This window comes from Balaenoptera musculus, chromosome 8, assembly GCF_009873245.2.
Source record: "Balaenoptera musculus isolate JJ_BM4_2016_0621 chromosome 8, mBalMus1.pri.v3, whole genome shotgun sequence".
NCBI classification, from domain to species: Eukaryota; Metazoa; Chordata; class Mammalia; order Artiodactyla; family Balaenopteridae; genus Balaenoptera; species Balaenoptera musculus.
This window is the reverse complement of record NC_045792.1, coordinates 13962427-13985377: the sequence shown is the minus strand read 5'-3', so window position 1 is coordinate 13985377 and position 22951 is coordinate 13962427. Positions and strand designations below refer to the sequence as shown.

The 22951-nt window shown below is 36.7% G+C and overlaps 1 protein-coding gene across 7 annotated transcripts in view; it reads right to left on the bottom strand.

The window, feature by feature from the left end:
• The window catches only part of DDX6 (DEAD-box helicase 6), a 34873-nt gene that overhangs the window by 4968 nt on the left and 6954 nt on the right, over positions 1-22951 (bottom strand). For 5 of the 7 annotated variants that reach the window (XM_036860102.1, XM_036860101.1, XM_036860100.1 and 2 more), the window contains exons 4-13: positions 22173-22277; positions 12860-12989; positions 11513-11659; positions 10294-10388; positions 8706-8828; positions 8090-8218; positions 6522-6638; positions 3412-3475; positions 1073-1174; positions 385-591 (exon numbers count right to left, since the gene is read on the bottom strand). In XM_036860102.1, the coding sequence (XP_036715997.1) occupies positions 416-591; positions 1073-1174; positions 3412-3475; positions 6522-6638; positions 8090-8218; positions 8706-8828; positions 10294-10388; positions 11513-11659; positions 12860-12989; positions 22173-22277 (1188 nt within the window). In that variant the 3' untranslated portion in view covers positions 385-415. The remainder of the gene's footprint in view (positions 1-384; positions 592-1072; positions 1175-3411; positions 3476-6521; positions 6639-8089; positions 8219-8705; positions 8829-10293; positions 10389-11512; positions 11660-12859; positions 12990-22172; positions 22278-22951) is intronic. The other 2 variants (XM_036860106.1, XM_036860105.1) reach the window with 1 other exon arrangement.

Here is a 22951-nt window from a genome sequence, read left to right as displayed (position 1 = left end):
TACAGGTAAATTAACATAGTTTATTAAGGTACCCATTAGAAATTAAGAGTGAACGCTAACAAAGATGACCGAGTGATAAAGGAAAAGAGCAAAAATATTTTCATATTCAAAATCTCTAAGATTCTTTTTTGCTTCCATTATTTTAGAAGTCTGAACTTGTCTTAAGTACTGCTCACATACTACATTACTCAGGAAGACTGTATTCAAGTGAACCGCATTTATGGATTCGCCAATAAGATCACAACTTCAACAGAGATACTTCCTGTTTACTGTCATTTATGCCAAGAGGTATTTCATCCTTTATTGCTAATTATATACCGTGGAACATCAAATTTCCCCCAGGAAAGAGGACCTTGATTTCCTTTCTTTAAACATCATGCTCACTTTGCTATTGTGTCGGGTACACACGTGCTTGTTAAGGTTTCTCATCTTCCACAGGCTCGCTGTGGTATTCTGCCACATACAGGCTCTTGTCAATGTTACTCGGGATAGGTTTGATTTCTGTTCCCAGCTGCTCCTCAATACTTTTCAGGTTGAAGCGATCATCATATGTGATCAAGTTGATGGCTAAGCCAAGATGACCAAAGCGACCTAACAAAAACCAATTTTAATTAATAAAACAGTTAAATATGGGAATCAATGTGCAAGCACTACTGTGTAAGTGGCAAATCCATAAAGGATTTATGTTTTTGTTCACTACCATTCTGAGTATATGAACCCATACACACGTTACAACTTCAGGTTTCACAGCCTGAAGTAGTACTTCTATTTTACCTTTTTCAAATGAAAAAACGGGTGCTCATTTCTGTCAGAAGTTGCCAGAATATACATACTAAACAGTACAGTTACAGAAGTGAGGTTCTCATTTGTGAATCTTAAATTAAGCATAAAGTTATTTTAACCTTTTAAAATAAGTGTTCTGGAAGAACTGGAAATTAATTTGATATATCAAACAACTAAATTAGTTTTAATTCACTGTTCTAACTGCTACCACACTCTACAAAGGAACAAAATTTAGTGATTAAACTTCTCAAACAACTTCCACGAAGAACATCTCCTTCCTTTTCCTCACCTGATCTTCCAATACGATGGAGATAGGTCTCTGCCAGCTTTGGGAAGTCAAAGTTTATTACCACATTCACAGCTTGTATATCAATACCTCGGGTAAACAAATCTTTAAAAAAAACAAAAACAAAAACAAAAACTCCATTATATCCTTCAATTTGGTGCCATAATACTCTTTAACATATATTTCTAATGTAACCTAAGCTTCATTCACCTCATCAGTAATTCAAAAGCATTTGCAAATTACTGGCATTATCTGTCATGCACATTACCATAAGCAGCTTTCTGCTCAACAAGTTACCTTTTCCCAGTCCTGTAACAAAGTTTTAAAAAATGGTCTAAGGTGACTGTGCAAGTCAAGGATGACTGATAAGCTATACACTCATAAATGAGTCTCAGGAGTATAATTTTCTTCTGTCTATTTTTGAGTATTTAATCCAAGGCTAACAGAGTAAATTATTTTTAAAAATTTTGTTGTGTAACGTAGAATACTTCTAAAAAGACATAATCCTCTAGCAGTAATTATTTATGCTTTGTTTAGAATTCATTCATCCCGTTCTGCTAAATGATTTATAACAGGTCTGAGGTAAGCTAATATGCAAGGCTATCCCTTCTAACTCTTTTCTAGTCCCACAATTATTATGCTAATTTAGGCTTTGAAAAATACAGGTAGAAATAATTATTATAGGCTAATAACTAGTTCTCCCTGCATCTATCAGCTCCACGCTTCAAAATAATCCATGGTCAAATATTTCTAAAATACTGCTTTGAATTTGTTAACTCATTATTTTAAATTGCCTCCAGATAAAATTTAAAACTGATATTCAAGGTCCTCCACTCTATACTCTGGTCCTAACATACTTCTCTAACACATCTCAAACCTTCCTCTCCACCAAACTTGTCCACTATACTTCTTTAAACATATCTTCTTAGCCGTCTATGGATTACTTTTTATACCAGTCCCCTAACTTAAAATTCCTTCTTCTCCAAGTCTGAAACTCACCTATAGCTTAAATTACAATTTCATCTCTTCTCAGATCACCTCAGCTAGTCACCTTCCCTCTCTTACGAAAATTTATGATTATTTACTGTACATACCTCCCACTTGCAAATTACCTTTACTCCCTTGTAGATCCAGCCCAATGCCTGTTTTTGTAAATAAAGTTTTACTGCCATGTGGCCATGCCCATTTGTTTATATACTGCCACAAGTTTATAACTTGTAACAGAGACCATATGGTGTGCAAAGTCTAAGGTATTTACTATATGACACTTCACAGAATAAGTCTGCAGGCCCTGCCTTAGGTTCTTAATGTTATCTTTCTATCTCTGATTAAACAACTACTCCTTGAAGAGAGGAGTGGTACTTTGCATATATTTATTTATACATTTTACACATAAATGTTATTCAGTACTTATTTAACGACATATTACCCACTGTTCTGAAAAATCAGAAAGAAGCAAGCATCGGCACTTCAAAAACTTATCTGAAGGCAGCCTTGCAAGTAATGCTTAAAAATAAAACCATGTAACCACAGCAGTAATTCGTATCAATGGGTGAGTTCTATAAGTACTAAGAACTCTTTCTAGAAAACAAAAAAGTATTTTTCATTCTCAAATAAGGAAATGGTTAATGGCAAATGGCACTTTCTGTTTGTCTATACAGTTGACCCCTGAACAACTCAGGGGTTAGGGTCTCACAGTTGAAAATCTGCATATAACTTTACAGTCGGCCTTCAGAACCCATGCAGTTCTGTATTTATCTGTGTGTATACCTCAAAAATTAAAAAAAAAAAAAAATCCAGGTTCTTCCCTCTATCCAGAAGCCTAGTTTAGATTATTAATCTAGTATCAATACTAAGACTATATTCCCAGTGTAGAGATGGGAGGCTACTGAATCCATTTGTTTTGTCTGCTCTGACTGTCCACCTGCCCCACCCCAGTTTGTTTTTCTTCACAGTGAAATATACCAAAATATAAACTGGTCTGATTCTGGCAAAAAACCCCAAAAAGGCCATGATAAACACTTCTAAAACATAGTTTCTTAATTCATTTTGTGTATGCTATATATAATTCATTCCTGTATGCTAAAACTATTCAGAAAATACACAAACCCCAAAACTGGTTTAAAAGGCAGAGATGAGGTATGAGTGCCAGAACAAGTCTTCTGCAGTTTCAGGTATGGAACCTAATTTCAAAAGTTAACTACAGCTCATTCTCAACTTCAGAAATTCTAGAAATGATAGTAGAGCAAGCTGGACTATGTCACAGGCCTCACTGCGTGATACGATAGAGAAAGAGCAAAACTAAGAAGAAAAACTACGGGTAAACAAAACAAAATACTTACCAGTGCAAACAAGATTGCGGCATAAGCCATTTCGGAAATCATGAAATACACGATTCCGATGTTCCTAGGAACAAAGTAATGCATTTGATTTGATTAAAACTCACACAAGCCCCCAAACTGCCATGATTTTTTCTCCTACCCAAAGTTCTTTATACCCAAAAATTTTTTTACATGAATGAGAAAGGAGCCAAATTCAATACACATAAATTAAAAACAAAACGTGAAAATAATTAACCATAAATTAGTTTCCCATGGGAATTAATATGAATACGTGTGTATATGTTGTTTATTATCTCAACTCTTAAAGGTATTTTTCTTTTTTGCTGGAGTGGATTTTTAGTGATAATTTTCACCATACTTCTAAAATATTTCAAACAAAAGATGTCAAAAGTTTGGCTTGACCAAAACATCTACTATTTACCTTTTCAGTTATTATATACAAAAGCTAAAAATAACTACTTTCCAATTAAAAAACAAAAATGAAAACATACACTGACTAGCAAAAAGCAATAAATCTAGCATCTGGCAAACTGGTCTTTCTTTTCAACACAATGTTCTTCCATTCTGAAATATTCTCTTCAATTTAATACATTCATTTCCTGTGATAATTTTAATATTAGGGGCCTACATGAAGGTATCTGATCCATGACACTAAGCTTCTTTGAAAACCATATGTGAGTTGATTAAGTTCTTAGCCCGTTAGCCTACAGAAACTACTTTCTTATGAAATTTCACAACGTCAGCACAAACACAAAATGTTGTCTTGTGATGGTGTTGAATCTATTTTCTGTTGAATTAAGTTCTGAAATACAGATTGCATCCTTTTCTAAAGGCAAATAGTAAAAACAGATGTACCTGAGGAGGTACACAGAAAAATCAGAACCTTCTGCAATGATGGAAATGTTCTGTATCTGTACTTTCCAAAACGGTGACTGCTAGTCACATGTAATGAGGCACTTCAAATGTGGTTAGTGTGACTGAAGAACTAAATTTTATTTTTTTAACATCTTTATTGGAGTATAATTGCTTTACATTGTTGTTAGTTGCTGCTGTGTAACAAAGTGAATCAGCTATATGTATACATATATCCCCATATCCCCTCCCTCTTGCATCTCCCTCCCACCCTCCCTATCCCACCCCTCTAGGTGATCACAAAGCATGAGGTGATCTCCCTGTGCTACTTGGCTGCTTCCCACTAGCTATCTATTTTACATTTGGTAGTATATATATGTCAGTGCTACTCTCTCATTTCGTCTCAGCTTACCCTTCCCCCTCCCCATGTCCTAGAGTCCATTCTCTACGTCTAGGTCTTTATTCCTGTCCTGCCCCTAGGTTCTTCAGAATCTTTTTTTTTTTTTTAGATTCCATATATGCGTGTTAGCATACGGTATTTGTTTTTCTCTGACTTACTTAACTCTGTAAGACAGACTCTCAGTCCATCCACCTCACTACAAATAACTCAATTTCGTTTCTTTTTATGGCTAATATTCCATTGTATATATGTGCCACATCTTCTTTATCCATTCACCTGTTGATGGACACTTAGGGTGCTTCCATGTCCTGGATATTGTAAATAGTGCTGCAATGAACACTGTGGTACATGATTCTTTTTGAATTATGGTTTTCTCATGGTATATGCCCCGTAGTAGGATTGCTGGGTCATATGGTACTTCTATTTTTAGTTTCTTAAGGAACCTCTATACTGTTCTCCATTGTGGCTGTATCAGTTTACAGTCCCACCAACAGTGCAAGAGGGTTCCTTTTCTCCACACCCTCTCCAGCATTTATTTATTGTTTGTAGATTTTTTGATGATGGCCATTCTGACCGGTGTGAGGTGATACCTCAGTGTAGTTTTGATTTGCATTTCTCTAATGATTAGTGATGTTGAGCATCCTTTCATGTGTTGTTGGCCATCTGTATATCTTCTTTGGAGAAATGTCTATTTAGGTCTTCTGCCCATTTTTGGATTGGGTTTTTGTTTTTTTAATATTGAGCTGCATGAGCTGCTTGTGTATATTGGAGATTAATCCTTTGTCAGTTGCTTCATTTGCAAATATTTTCTCCCTTTCTGAGGGTTGTCTTTTCGTCTTGTTTATGGTTCCCTTTGCTGTGCAAAAGCTTTTAAGTTTCATTAGATCCCATTTGTTATTTTTATTTCCATTTCTCTAGGAGGTGGGTCAAAAAGGATCTTGCTGTGATTTATGTCATAGTGTGTTCTGCCTATGTTTCCCTCTAAGAATTTTATAGTGTCTGGCCTTACATTTAGGTCTTTAATCCATTTTGAGTTTATTTTTGTGTATGGTGTTAGGAAGTGTTCTAATTTCATTCTTTTACATGTAGCTGTCCAGTTTTCCCAGCATCACTTATTGAAGAGGCTGTCTTTTCTCCACTGTATATTCTTGCCTCCTTTATCAAAGATAAGGTGACCATATGTGAGTGGGTTTATCTGTGGGCTTTCTATACTGTTCCATTGATCTATATTTCTGTTTTTGTGCCAGTACCATACTGTCTTGATTACTGTAACTTTGTAGTATAGGCTGAAGTCAGGGAGCCTGATTCCTCCAGCTCCGTTTTTCTTTCTCAAGATTGCTTTGGCTATTCGGGGTCTTTTGTGTTTCCATACAAACTGTGAAATTTTTTGTTCTAGTTCTGTGAAAAATGCCATTGGTAGTTTGATAGGGATTGCACTGAATCTAAATTTTAAATATTGTTTAATTTTAACTTACTTATTTAAATTTTAACTCTTTTAAATTGCCACGTGTAGCTAGTGATTACTGTATTAAATACTAGCCCAAATCTAAGAATAAGGGGAAGGAAGGGAATAAAATCTCACATTTCTATTATGTTTGGCAACTTACAAACTATTCATTCCTACATAATCTCAATCTTCCTGACAACCTTGTGAGGTAAGAATTTGTACTATTACCCCTGTTTGTAGTTAGAAAACCTAATGCCAGAGAGGTTAAAATGAATGGTCCTTTGCCTGCTAAGGAATAATTTATTCTTAAACTCAGGGCATTTGGAAGAGCATTAAAACAAAACAAAATCCAAGAAATACTAAGAAAAAGGTTTTTTAAAAAATCTATGCAAGTTCAAGTTTTACACTCACCTGCCTCATTTTAGCATGGATATAGAAGCAAGAATAACCCAGTTGAGAAATCTTCTTGGCTAGCAATTCAACCCTCTGAGAGGAGTTACAGAAAATGATCGACTGGTTTATCTGAAGCTGAGCACAGGGGGTAAACAAAACAAAACAAAACGATGACATAAGGAAGGAAAACAAAAACCTTCATTAACTTTGACAAATCTTGAAAATATTAACCCTAATGTTGAAAATATCATCTAAGACTTAGAATCTCATGATACAAGAGAGATGCAAAACTGTAAAAATTTTAAGTACTATTCATTTACATAGTAGTTGAAGATAATTTTTACTGTAGAGTAAGTTTTATTGTAGCAGAGTATTTTTCATAAGGGCCGCATAATTGCCAACAGGAGTAAAACACAGCCAATTCTCATTACTTGAGGTAGTTATGTTCTATACAGTTACTGGAAACACTGAATTACTGAATATAGGACCACTGCTTCCAGGGGAAATACAGGGTTAGGTTCCTGTGAGGAACACTTAACTTCTTCATAAACGGGTCAACAGATAACCTTGTTTTATGTGTGTTACTGGTTTTTTTTTTGGGCCCTGCCACACAGCTTGCAGGATCCTAGTTCCCTGACCAGGGATCGAACCCATGCCCCCTGCAGTGGAGGCATGGAGTCCTAACCACTGGACCACCAAGGAATTTGGTTTAAACAGTGTTACTGTTTAAAGACACCTTATTTACTCATGGCCCACAGCTCTGTAACTCATGCCTTAATGAAGTTTATCTAATACATTATCTCTGCAAGGCACATCAGTCTTCTTGTACTTAGGAGCGCTGGACAACACTTCAGCACTATGCCTAGGGGCCATTTAAAAGAGTGAAATCAACAGAAAAGCACAGAAATGTGGGAAATGTGGCACTAAATAGACTGTGAAAAGGGTGTTCATTTATAGTATGAGCTGAAACAAGAAAGCAGGGGGAAACCGCATGAGGTCTCAAATTTTTCACGTATGTCTGCAAATGACCTCAAGAGCACCTGAGTACTGACTTCGGGGTGACAAGGAAATTTTGGCAAGTAGGCAAATTTGCAAAAACAGAATCTGCCTACAACGGAACAATTATAATTACTGAGAATAATGAGGATTATCTGTAATTAAGGTCAAATTATTTTAGAATCAAATTAGAAGTGCCTGTGACTTGTCAATCATACAGTATCAGCTTCAGATCAACAACTCAAACTACCTTTCAGGAAATACTAAGGAATTTTTTTTACACTGAAAATGCTGAGAGGGACTTCCCTGGTGGTCCAGTGGTTAAGACTCCGTGCTCCCAGTGCAGGGTGCCCGGGTTCGATCCCTGGTCAGGGAACTAGATCCCACATGCCGCAACTAAGAGCCCACATGCTGCAACTTAAGAGATCCCGCATGCCACAACTAAGACCTGGAGCAGCCAAATAAATAAGTATTTAAAAAAAAAGAAAAGAAAAAGAAAATGGTGAGAAAACTGATACAACTGTTTGTTTTACTGAGGTTAAGTAGTAAGTAACGGACAACATTCAGCTGCTGAAGCCTAACAGACTTACCCTGGAGAAAAGTGTGTTGAGGCAGTGTACTTTTTGGCGCTCAGTTACATATGCGTAGTACTGGGTTACTCCCTTCAAAGTTAGTTCCTCCATCAGGTTAATCTCATAGGGTTTCTGCAAATGGGAATTCTGAAAAAAAAGAAGAGTCTCATATTTAAATGAAAGCAGAGTCTATTTCTTAAACTCAGAATATATCCTCATACATTTCTGTCTGATAAACTCTTACTTTAAGGGATGGAGCCCTCTTTAAAATGTTATTATCTGTCATGAAAGAAGTAAATTACCATAAAATGGGAGATATAACATTCAGATATACAGCTAAGTTACTATTTTGTACTTTAAATATAGAATTATGCTGTAATCAATTTATCTAGCATCAATGGCTATGTCAGTCTGACAACAAAAGCTAAGTGAACAAATAAGAATCAAATTACTTTTGTATCTTAAAAAAATCAGTTAATTTATGCACAACAAACCTTAATTGATCAGCTAAAGAAAAAGCCCAAAACTTGAAATCAGCGTTAATATATAGACTAGTAGTAAGATGTAATCATGGATAAAGATATACTCATGAACAACAGGATAGTACTGCTTCCAAGTACAGGTTTATACTCACCATGAACTTCTGTACACTAAGAGGGAAGGTAGCAGAATATAATAAAATCTGTCTGTTTTTAGGTAGCGTGAGAATAATATCCTCCATTATCTGCACAAAATCCTGTGACAGCAACTTATCTGCCTGCAGTACAAAGAGAAGACGATCTTAAACACAATGAAATAATGTCTAAGGTCTTTGGTTAATAAGGCATCATCCAGCAAGTTCATGGAATGCTCCTGGTCGTAAACAGTAAGTCCTCTACAACACTGCATAGTCCAAGGCACCAAGACACATTACCAGTGATTCAGAAGGGGAAAAGTCTGTAATACTCATCTTCCAAGGAAAAAAAGTCCTAGACAGATATAATCCTTGTTCCCATAACAAAATTTTAATGTGACTCCCATTACAGAGACATTATGGTATAGTGATTAAAAGTACAGGCTGCAGAGTCAAACTACCTGGGTTTAAAACTTGTCTCCTTCGCTTATTAGCTATGTTGGGAGGCTTCTTAAACCACTGACTATTTCAGTTTCCACAATTTAAAAATTAAGGTGTCTTCTTACTGTAGTAACTACTTTATAGGATACCTACCTTATAGGATTCTTGCAAAAATTAAATGAAAAAACATGTAAAGCACTTAGTGCTAGCACGCAGTAACTAATAAATGTGCTCTCTCATTACTCAAAGATAAAAACCTGTTCCAAATTAGATCATGACGAAACTGCTCTAGTAATCTAAAACACAGACCAAACAGGAAAATAACTTTAAAAACATCAACACTGATTTCATATACATATAAAACACTGCTAGGTCCCAAGGATGCAGAGCTGAATAAGTTCTTAAAAGGCACTTATAACCTGGTGAGATAACACATTATAACAGAGACGAAAAACCAAACAATACAAAGTTGTATGTTAAATGAGGGGTTAGAGACATTACATGCTTCTTAAGATGAATCACAGAATGGAAAGAGACTTAGAATGAACTTGGCTTTGAGATTATTCAACAACTTCTCTTATTGAAAAATAAAAACCTGGCTTTACTAAGAAAAAGACACAAGGCTGATTTACTCCTATAAATTCCTATCATCTATTGTTTTTAAAGGGTAAAACATGTTTTATAAGCAAATTAGTTTGAACCGACGAGTCATGCATTTATTAAAAGGTCATAGGGACTTCCCTGGCGGCAGAGTGATTAAGAATTCGCCTGCCAATGCAGGGGACATGGGTTCGAGCCCTGGTCCGGGAAGATCCCACGTGCCGCAGAGCAACTAAGCCCGTGTACCACAACTACTGAGCCTGCGAGCCACAACTACTGAGCCTGCGTGCCACAACTACTGAAGTCCGTGTGCCTAGAGCCTGTGTTCTGCAACGAGAAGCCACCGCAATGAGAAGCCCACCCACTGCAACGAAGAGCAGCCCCCGCTCGCCACAACTAGAGACAGCCTGCACGCAGCAACGAAGACCCAATGCAGCCAAAAATTATAAATAAATAAATAAATAAATAAAAGCTCATAAACACGAAGAGGTTATGCTTCACTCACTGGCAGTTATGAACAAAGCCAGAGTAGTACAGAATAGTATGTTTCCAAATGAAGAGACATTACCTCATCCAATACTATCATCTGGACATGATCAACTTTTGCTACTCCTTTCTTGATAAGATCCAGGATTCTCCCAGGGGTAGCTATCACGACATGCACTACACAAGATTAGAAAACATATTTTCGTTAATTTTAGTTGGGGCAAAAAGGATATAGTAAAGGTTTATATCATATATTTTATCAGAAATACTGCTGTAGAGGTAGGAATAATAAAAAGAGGCAAAGGTGTGTTTTAGAATATGGATTTCCATTTCATCTTTGGTTGGCTAGAGAATACCTGTTTAGTTTCACTGCTACATGGGGTGGGGCTACAACTTCCCAAATCACCTGCTCCAAATAAGGGGCATACTTGTCTTGGGGCAACCCCCAAGGAAAAACAAAAGGTATGCCAAGCTTCTGATACAGTAGCTTGCCTTTAATCTAGATCAATGGTCTTCTGAAGACTGTAATAAGGATCAAATAATCATTTTAAATAACAGGACAGCACAAAGAATATAGTAATTAAACTTATCAAATGATAATCATATATAAAATTTTGACTAAAATTCTATATATAATTTTATATAAGTGGATTTCATTCTTGCTGTTTTCTTTTTTCACTAAATAATGTATCATGGAGAACTCTTCATTAAAAAATGAATACAGGTCAGCTTCACTCTTTAATGGCCGTGTGGAATTCCCTTCAGACTATACCCAATGTATTTTAGCCAAACTCCCCTGACATTCATGTTGCTCCAATTTTTTCAGTACTACAAACCATGCTGTAGTAAACCACCTTGCATTTGTCCACTTATTTCTTCAAAAAAAGATTCTTAAAAATATACATTTATAATTTTGAAATATAATGCCGAATTGCCCACCATAGAGATTATATCAATTTATACCTCCATGTTGCAAGACGGCCAATTTCTCCACAAACTCACATTACTGGTTACTAATTAGCCTTGCCAATATGAATTAACCTTGTCAATCAGAAAGGTACAATATCACTTTACTGTTTTTATGTGTAATTTAAAAAATTACTAGTAAGGTTGAATATTCTTTCAATTACTAAAACAATTTGTTTTTATGCTTGAATGAAATGGTCATTTCCTTTATTCATTTTTCTACTGCAATGTTTGTTCTTTATTAATTTTAAAAACAACTTTAATAAGTTACTGAAAGGAAACACCTGTGTGTGGAATTACAGAGAGCCAGACACCTTACATCAATCATTTCCTACCTGTATCATCAAGCCTCATTATGTCATCTCGTAAATTGGTTCCTCCTGTGGTTGCCATCACTTTAGCCCCTCCCATGTGTTTGCTGACCTGGATGCAAATTTGACTGACCTGTAGAGCAAGTTCTCTAGTGGGAACAATCACCATTGCTGGAAAATAACAAATAACAGAGAAAACAGAAAAAAACCAGCATATATTAAGAGTTTAAGAAGCTACAGAAATATTTCCCCTTTTAATTAAGACACTCAGATGAATAAATTTCTTAAAAAAAAAAAAGAGAACCTATTATATTGTTCCAGATTTAGACTTTTCCTCAGTAACAATGCTATACAATTCTTGTACTCTTCTTAGTTACAACCCCTTAAAGGGTTCTTCGAGTTGTCAATTATTAGCCCAAAGTTCATTAATATTTTAGTAAGAGATTCACTAGTTAAAATACCCAAATAAGAAACTCTTGCCGCCCAGTTCTATTTATATCACATGAAAGTTAGTAACAGAGAGATGGCAGAAATAATAATTATAGATCAAGAAAGCTGGGGAGGGCTTCCCTGGTGGCGCAGTGGTTGAGAATCTGCCTGCCAATGCAGGAGACACGGGTTCAAGCCCTGGTCTGGGAAGATCCCACGTGCCGCGGAGCAACTAGGCCCGTGAGCCACAACTACTGAGCCTGCACGTCTGGAGCCCGTGCTCTGCAACGAGAGGCCACGATAGTGAGAGGCCCGTGCACCGCGATGAAGAGTGGGCCCCGCTCGCCGCAACTACAGAAAGCCCTCGCACAGAAACGAAGACCCAACACAGCCAAAAATAAAGAAAGAAAGAAAGAAAGAAAGCTGGGGAAAAAAATAGCTGAAAATTTAAGAAAAAGCTTCAGAGATGAAAACTTAACTCTATTAGCTTACTCTGGGTACAGTTATGGAAATTTGTTTCTTCCCTACTGCCTAAGCTCTTAAAATCCCCAAACCACAAGGCTTTAAAGAGAAAAAGTTCATGTTTCTACAAGGAACTCTACAGACACAGAGCTGTCACAAGAAACATTTCAGTTCCATAGTTTGTAAGTATCTATGTCAGATAATTTAACTTCTCAAGATCTTAGCTTTTCCTATCTATAGGACAATAATACTTATTTTGCCTATCTCACTGGAATGTTGTCATAGCTGTGTAATATGTAAAAGAACTTTGAAAACTAGAAATCTCTTTAAAAAGTTAGGGATCATTTTTACAAGACAACCAGGCCAAAAACTGTGAAAAGGATAAATACGAATTCCAGATTATTTAAGTTCTGACTAAAAAACAGATGGTAATAGCTCCAAGATTTAAATCGCCATTTACAATTTAAACAAACAACTAACCTTGTATATTGTCCTTCTTCAGGTCTAGCCGTTCAAGTAAGGGAATGAGGTAGGCACCGCTCTTGCCTGTTCCGTTTTTTGCTCTAGCTAAAATATCCCTACCAGATAAAGCAATGGGAATGCTCTCCTCCTAAAAGAGATAAGACAATGCAAATTATTTGTGAATAAAAACAGTACATAAGCAAATTCTTCTCTAAAACACACTGAAAGTATACATAGCTCTTTGGTATTATGAAGTATTTTACAAGAATAAGTAGAGACCAAATAAATTAGCAGGACCAGTCCACATCACCATCAGTATCAACTGACATTTACCAGAACTGCTTATAAAATACATACTCAAGTCATAAAAAAAACTGTATATGTAAGTCTGCATGTGCAAATGTGTTGTCTAAGGAAGCTGAGCATCAACAACCAAGAAGAGTAACTTGGGCTAACATCATGAATACGTAGAGGAAAAAAAAGCAAAGGACATTTCACAATTAAAAACTGGAGGAAAAGACAGCACAAACAATATTCAAAGGAAAGACTGTAATAAGATATTCTGAGACTAGTAAACCAATTTGACCACAATGAAAAATTGTAGGTTGGACAATTTATCCCTACACAAAACAGGAATCAGCTGGGAAAGTTTAACCTCAGGTCCTATTTGATTTTTTTAAAAATCGTATTACATAATGTCCAATGTCTGTCTCACAGCCAACTTCTGTCCTGAGATGTGCTCAACTGGAGTCTCAACTCTATTCCAGTTATCTTGATCCATGGTCACATTACCAAGGCTGACTTCTCATTTTCATATTTGGCTTAGTTTGTTTTATGTGTTTTGCAGAAGACAATATTTCTTATTATAATATTATAGTATTTCCTAGACAATAGCAAAGGATTCCTAACAATTACTAAATATTAAATACACATATACGGAGAGAAATTTAAAAAGTAAAACAGGTATAAACAGAGAGGAAGCAGAACATTTCGATTTCTAAAACTAAACATTTTAATTTCTAAAACTAGAAAATTAGGAAAATAAATTAGGAAAAGAGATTCACAATCACTAAAATAATTAGTTCTTTCTATGCTTGAGCTAATGAGCAAAACAAGTATCTCTAGCACTTTAAAACTGTTACTGAAGGACTTCCCTGGTGGCGCCGTGGTTAGGAATCCACCTGCCAATGCAGGGGACACGGGTTCGAGCCCTGGGCCGGGAAGATCCCACATGCCTCGGAGCAACTAAGCCTGTGTGCCACAACTACTGAGCCCTTGTGCCCCAACTACTAAGCCCCAACTACTGAGCCCTTGTGCCACAACTACTGAAGCCCACGCGCCTAGAGCCCAGGCTCTGCAACAGGAGAAGCCACTGCAATGAGAAGCCTGCACAACGCAACAAAAAACAGCCCCCGCTTGCCGCAACTAGAGAAAGCCCACGCACAGCAACAAAGACCCAATGCAGCCAAAAAATAAAAATAAAAAAAAAAACAAAAACCGTTACTGGAGAAATATCTAAATCATAAGCATCATGACTTTCATTTCCCACCATGACTCTTATTCTAGAACCCCAATCACAGGGGTCAGATGGGTTCCATATGGTCAGAATAACTAACATAGCTGCCAGAACAACTGCGAAAATGATCCAGTGACAATACTCTATTATCTTGTTCCTACAGCCAGCATTAAACAGTCTGCTTATTATGTATGGTAAAGCAGGTCAAAGAAGAAAACCTTGGTTTTGACCCTTTGGTCTTAATCTCTTCCCCCCTACTTTGAGTCAACTCTATTAATCTTTTGTTGTCCTGAAGGCCCATTATCCCCATGGGTTCATTCTCTTCTATGGTTTTTAAACAGGCTACCTGCATACTACTCAGTTCTACAGCAGAAAAAAAGGCTAGGTAGTCTCCCAGTGACTTCCTGAATCAGGTTCTTTAAAAGGATAAGACTTCTGGAAACCATAAACAAGATGAAAAGACAACCCTCAGAATGGAGAAAATATTTGCAAACAAAGCAACTGACAAAGATTAATCTCCAAAATATACAAGCAGCTCACACAGCTCAATATCAAAAAAACAACCCAATCCAAAAGTGGGCAGAAGACCTAAATAGACATTTCTCCAAAGAAGACATACACATGGCCAACAAACACATGAAAGGATGCTCAACATCACTATTAGACAAATGCAAATCAAAACTACAATGAGGTATCACCTCACACCGGTCAGAATGGCCATCATCAAAAAATCTACAAACAATAAATGCTGGAGAGGGTGTGGAGAAAAGGGAACCCTCATACACTGTTGGTGGGAATGTAAATTTATACAGCCACTATGGAGAACAGTATGGCGTTTCCTTAGAAAACTAAAAATAGAACTACAATATGATCCAACAATCCCACTACTGGGCATATACCCAGAGAAAACCATAATTCAAAAAAAACACATGCACCCCAATGTTCACAGCAGCACTATTTACAATAGCCAGGACATGGAAGCAATCTAAATGTCCATCAACAGAGGAATGGATAAAGATGTGGTACATATATACAATGGAATATTACTCAGCCATAAGAAGGAATGAAATTGGGTCATTTGTAGAGGCACGGATGAACTGAGAGTCATACAGGGTGAAGTCAGAAAGAGAAAAGCAAATGTCGTATAATAACGTGTATATATGGAATCTAGAAAAATGGTATACATGATCTTACTTGCAAAGCAGAAAGAGATTTGGACGTAGAGAACAAATGTATGGATACCAAGGGGGAAAGGGGTGGGGAAGGAGGGACTGGGATTGACACATATACATTATTCAAACTATGTACAAAATAGACAACTGATGGGAACATACTGTATAGCACAGGGAACTCTACCTAATGCACTGTGGTAACCTAAATGGGAGGGAAGTCCAAAAGGGAGGGGATACCTGTATGTGTATGGCTGACTCATTTTGTTGTGCAGTGGAGGCTAACACAACATTGTAAAGCAACCATACTCCAATAAAAATTAATAATAATAAAAAAAGATAAGACTTCTGAATGAAGTAAGACAGGACAGAATTAGATTGGGGGTATCCTAATTCCTATTTGGGGTTTATCTTTTGACTTAAAAGCCATTCACTGACTTCTATTCCTCTACTCTGACAGGACTTATGCTCTACAGAAACTGTTTAAGGATAGGACTTTAACAAAGTAAGCTAGTCTGTAAGTTAAGATGCACTGTATTTCATCTCATATGGTGATCATTATGATTAGCAGTCAGGAAATCCAGTATATCCACACCGTCTCTTACCACTGTTTGCTAGGAAGATTAAGGAATATGAAGCAAGAGAATTCAAGTCCAACTCAGACAGCTTTGAAACCCAAGAGGAAGTCATGGGGAGCTGCCAGGGAGAAGAGAAAGGAGGAAGGAAGCTAAATAATTTTTAAAAACTTACTGTGGTGGACACTATGCTTAGATACTTAACGTTAATTATATCCTTTCAAGTTAGGTACTTTTTGTTTTACAACTGACAAATGGATCCTCAGACTGTTTTACCAAAGGTCACAAAGCAAGAAATGCCAGAACCAGGATTTGAACTTTGGTTTGCAAACAGAGAAATCAGTACCTCATATACCACTAAGTACAATGTACAGCCATTTTGGAAAACAGTCTGGCAGTTCCTCAGAAGGTTAAAGAGTTACCATATGAACCAGCAATTCTACTCCTAGGTATATACCCAAGAGAAATGAAAATATCTCCACACAAAAATTCATACACCAGTGTTCAAAGGAGCATTATTCGTAACAGCTAACAGTGGAAACAACCCTACCAACTGAAGAATGGATAAACCAATGTGGTGTAGCTATACAGTGGAATATTATTCAACAATAAAAAGGAATGCAGTACTGATACATGCTACAATATGGATGAGCCCTAAAAACATGCTAAGTCAAAAAAGCCAGTCACAAAAGAGCATATATTGTATGATTCCATTTACGTGAAATTGTCCAGAATAAGCCAATCCATACAGACAGAAAGTAGATTAGTGGTTGCTTAGAGCTAGTAGAAGATGAAGGGTGATTATTAAAGAAGTTTCTTTTTGGGGTGATGAAAATGTTCTAAAACTGACTGTTTTAGTTGTGTGACTGCACAACTGTGAATATACTAAAAAACAATGAATTGTATACTTAAAATGTGTGAATTGTGTGCTGTGTGATTTATACCCTAAAGCCACCAAAAACAAAACAAAGCAACCAAAAACAAAACCAAAACCCACCAAAAACCAAAACAAACAAACACAAAAAAACAGAAACAACCCCACGACCTTAAGGTCCGATCCTGCCACTTTAGCTCTCCAAAGTCCATGTTCCACTGTAAGGTCTAGGGACTGAGTAAGTATGTATTTATTGTGTTTTTATAACCCTGCTATCCATTTCCCTTTCTTAGTAGCACCCTAACTTTCCTTTTGAGGAATTACATCCTCCCCACCCCAATGGATAGTCTAGCCAACTTCCTCAGCTAAATGGAGGACACTGACTGAAGTCAGGCTGGCTGAATGCTCCCTTCTAAGAATTGAAATTGCTATAGTGCATCCTATAACAATTTACAGCTTCCTGAGCCCTTTAGGGCTGCCTTGGTTCTTGGCCAATGCCAAGTGTGTTTCTCCAGACTTCTCCCTAATCTTGTGAATTCCTGATATTCAATAAATTTCCTTTTGCTTAAGTTAACCCAAGTTGGTTTCTGTTGCCCACAACCAAAGAATGGGATACCTTCCAATTTCCTAGTACTGAGAGGCATTTTACAAAAGTACAGTACCTGAAAAGGCTCCAAATTGCCCAGCTAGCTGCTTTTAGAGTAGGTGCTTCTTTTTACTTCCTAGGACCAGTTGAATTTAAGAACCTTAATTTCAGGGGGAAAAAAATATGGGTACTGTGGAGGAGGTAAGCAATAGTTAAGACATCTACTGCTACCCAGAAAAAAAGGAGATGGAAGATAGTAATTTCAAAAAGAACATCTCCAGCTTAAGGAACACACCCCAATTTTACCATAGTAACCAATGAAGACATGCATTTAAAGACTTTTTTGAGAATTTAGGAAAATATTTCTTTTGGCAATAAATCCATGTCAGCAGGAGGAATGAATGACAAAAGAATTAAGAATGCTCTAATTCTTAACTATAAATTTAATAAACGACCAATTAGACTTGGTTAACAAAATAATTTCTCAAAATAATTTGAGATTCCCAACTTGATATGAAATTTGGTTGCCAAAAGAAGAACTTCCATGTTTCCCTCAATAATGAACTACTTGCCATTCCATCACCTTCTTACCTAAAAAGTCTTCAAAAGTTGTGCCTAAGGTCTGGAAGCAGCAAGAGCTGTCACCAATCATCCCCAAGTTAATATAAGGTTTCTCAATGTTAAGCAGAATAACAGACTCTTAGGTCCTCCAAAGAAGTCTCTATTCCTGTAAAGCTAGGCCTTAGAATGGCATGGTTATGCTACTGGGCACAGCATTCAGACCTAGAACTAGAATCACAGATGGCTGTACCAAAGAAAGATGTGTGGAAGCAATCTGTAGTATATCCAGTTCCAGCCTGTCAGTGTAAAATTATATCATCTCAAAAGATTTTAAGTGCCTCATTTTCCAATAATCTTATAGCCAAAATGCAACTAAGTCAGATCTCTTAAAAAAGATTCAAATGCATATGACACCCATCTGATCAAGAGGATTTTATATCTGGAGAGAAAAAAAAAACCTGAATAAAACTGTAAAACTAAGTACTATAAAGACAATAGACATGTTTTAGGAAAAGAAAAAAAATAACAAAAAAAAAAGTGAGGAGAGAAGGTAGACAAGAAGAGAATAGAAGAATGTCAGTCACGAGGTTGGATTTTACTAGAGGCCTTCTAGATTTCTTTTGGTTCTAAAGTCCTAGTATTTATGGTTTGTTACACTGAATGATTCTAAGAAGCATGTTATCTTGTGTTTTCCATGGATTCTCAGGCAAAACAATAGTGCAGGAAAAAGCAATGTGAATGATAGTCTCAGGTATATAGAATAATATTTTATATTCATACTCTGCTTGCTATTTCAAAATACACCTTGGAGCATTGCGGATTCGGTTCTAGATCAGTGCAATCAAGTGAGTCACACAAATATTTTTGTTTCCCAGTGCATATAAAAGTTATGTTTACACTATACTATAGTCTATTAAGTGTGCAGTAGCACTGTGTAAAAAAACAATATACACACCTTAATTTAAAAATAATAACGATCATGTGACAACACAGGGTTGCCACAAACCTTCGATTTGTTTTAAAAAAAAAAAACCAATAAAAACCCAAACGCAGTATCTGCAAAATACAGTAAAGCAAAGCACAGTAAAACGAGGTATGCCTGTACACTACCTCTGGTCCTCACAATAAAAACCCTGTGAGGGAGATCATTTCTACTTTACAGAAAAAGCTAGATGATAGACTGGCTAAGTGGCTGGAGAGTTAATTATCTATATGCTATACCAAACTGAGAATGCAAATAACAAAGTGAATTTTAAAATTTAATACAAAGGTGTGAAACAGGAGTCAGCAAGCGTCCGTTACGAATTAACTCTGATAAATGAACCAATCTCCTTTTTTGATAAAACTACTACATAAAATAAAACCCCATAACATTTATTGGGCATTTGTCACCTACTAGCCACTGTAGTTAGGATACTAACATGAATTACCTCATTTAATCTTTACAACAACTCCACGGTATATACTATTTTATCAATTTTATAGGTCAGAAAGCGGAAGCTTCGAGACATTTAAATAATCTCCTTAGGAGTGGAGTTGGGATTCAACCTGCGCAGCCTCACCGCAAAGACAGTGCTCTCAAACACTTCTCTAGACGAAGTTCGCTTACAGATATCCATTAACCATAATTCCAACAAAGCAATACAACTGAGGGCCTATTTCCTGCCATGCACCTTGCTAAGTACTAGAGATACAAAGTTGAATGATACAGTAGAAAAGTGCCCATAAAATGTTTCACTCCTATAGATAAAATAGATTAACATGAACTATATTATAGAAAAGTAGATGCCTAAATATTTTTGATATCTGCACTCAAACTGCCTGATGAGGTATAACTTTATCTTGATACTTTCTCTAACCACAACAAACTCCTTTCAGTTTGTCCACAAAGGCACACTCTCATCCCCAGGCAATCACCATTCCAGTGTTCCCCACTTGGAACATGGATCACTTCTTCCATGTTGTTCCATCTTCCCTAGTGGCTACATACATGTGCAATTTCAACTACATATATGTGCCCATTACATTACACTGAAATTACCTGTACAATAAGCTGTCCTTATTGAGTGCAGGAACGCTATTTATCTTGTTCATCATAACACCCCCAGGGTCTAACACTTTCTAGGTCACTTGATACATGTTTGTTCAATGAAAAAGTACTCAATGATGTCACAGAGTTTGTCCCGAGTACAGCTTGGATTCAACAGCTTCAATTTATGTGAAGAGAACAAACACATTTATCAAATCTGTGTATGTATAATGCATGTTTAGGTCTACAGGCATGTATGTGTATACATACATATATTTCCTTGTTCTTTCCACTCAAAGAGTGCACCTAGTGCTTAGATCTCGGTCCCTAATACTACTCCCCACTAATTGGAATCAGAGTTCCTTGGAGAAATAGCTGATTCTGAGGCTGGGAAAGAGTAGCTCGACAGATAAGCTTGACATCATGATATACCAAAAAGGAAGTGCTCAAGAAAAACGAAGTGGGAAGGGAAGGGTGAATAGGTGGAGCACAGAGGTCAGTGAAACTACTCTGTATGATACTATAATGGTGGATACATGTCATTATACATTTGTTCAAACTCACAGAATGTACAATACCAAGAATGAACCCTAATGCAAACTATGGACTTCGGGTGATAATGTGTCAACACAGGTTCATCAGTTGTAACAAATATTGCTCTTGTGGGGAATGCTGATAATGGGGGAGGCTATGCATGAGTGTGGGCAGGGATTTATGAAAAATCTCTTTTGCTCAATTGCTATGAACTTAAAACTGCTTTATAAAATAGTCTATCAGAGGAAAAAAATGAAAGAGGAACATTACAAACACAAAGGAACTGGCTTGAAGGAGCTCACACTGGCCAAATATGGGACAATTCGAGCACAAAAATACCATTAAAGGGACTTCTCTGGTGGCACAGTGGTTAAGAGTCTGCCTGCCAATGCCGCAGAGCAACTAAGCCCATGCTCCACAACTACTGAGCCTGAGCTCTAGAGCCCGTGTGCCACAACTACTGAAGCCCGTGCGCCTAGAGCCCGTGCTCTGCAATGAGAAGCCCGTACACCGCAATGAAGAGTAGCCTCCCCTCACCACAACTAGAGAAAGCCCACACACAGCAACGAAGACCCAACACAGCCAAAAATAATAAATAAATAAATAAATAAATCTATATACATAAAAAAATACCATTAAAAAAAAAAAGTAATTCATGAGTCCACATTGATAATATATAGATACATAAGGAGGAGCTAGGGGGAAATTTTTATGAAGAGTAGTATATCTGCATTGCCTTAAAATGCTCCCCAAAGACTGTTTATTAGTTTCAAGGTGGTGGGGGGGAGCAATAATTATACAGTAGAAAAATCAAGACACCACTTCAAAAGTGTAATCAAAATTTAAATCACCCTTGAGGAATAGATGAACACTATCCCTTCAAATGTGACTTCTGCAGTATTCTGGCTAAGAATGCATAACTTGAATCTAATCACATGGAAACATGAGACAAACCCAAAATGAGGAATGTTCTACTGGAGGAAAAAAAAAAAAGGAAGGGGGCCATATTTTTAACATGTCAATGTCATAAGAGACAAAAAAAGAACAGGGAAATGCTCACTACTAAAAGAGATGTAACCATTATATGCAATACCTGATCCTAGGATGGGCCCTATACAGAAGAGAAAAAACATGCTTTAAGACAAAATCTGGGGGCCAATTAAAAATAAGACTACAAATGACAGATGAGATAGAAATATTGCATTAAAGTTAAATTGACTGAACATAACTGTACTATGATTATTCAAGAGACTATCCCTATTCTTAGGAAATACACAGTGAAATATTTAGAAATAAAGGGCCATTATTTTGTAACTTACCATTTAAAGGTTCAGAAAGTGTGTATGCCTGTGTGTACATATATATATATATGTGTGTGTATACAAACTGGAGAGAATTGTTGTTTCACTGTACCATTCCCGCAGATCAAAAAGTGTGTAACGCTTAACTCATAACATTATACATATGATAAAAAAGGGGAAACATACCTGAATAGGAGATGGCTTTTCCCAGCCCATTTCAAAAATTCCCATCAGCAACTCCCGTTTCAAACAGTAATCTTCAAACTCATTTCCTTTTGTGGAGGTCACATCCTGGTCAAACAAAAACAGACAAACATCAGAAGAATGAAGTACAACTGGGTTCCTTTGGTAATTAGCATGCTTAATAAAGTGTTTGAGAGACTAATTCTTTACCCCATTTAAAATATAAATATATGCAGATTAGTTCTCTGTCTTGATCTATAGTTCAACTGAAAAATAACCACTCTCTTTAACACACACAAGCCATTTAAAAACTATGTTTTGGGGAAAGACCAGCCACCCTGTGGTCATTTTTCTCTAAGGACTGATGGAATACTGTTATTTCTATATAAGTATCAAACCACAAGACGTGAAGTCAAACCCTAGCTCCACCATGCGCTGCCTACAAATATCCTAGTCTAAACCAGGGTTTCTCAAGCCCAGCACTATTGACATTTGGGCCAGAAAATTCTTTGCTGTAAGGGGCTGTTCTGTAGCATCCCTTCAGCTGTGATAACCAAAAATGTCTCCAGCTATTGCTAAATGCTTCCTAGGGGACAAAAATTGCCCTTGGTTGAGAACACTGGGCTAAGAGAACTAACCTCTCAACTTCAGTTTTCTCATCCACAAAATGTGGACAATACCTACCCTGAAACTTACTGTGCTGCTGGAAACAAGAGAATTTTGAGAAAATGCCTTGAAAACCATAAAAGCGTTCCACAAATGAGATAAGATATATATACGTA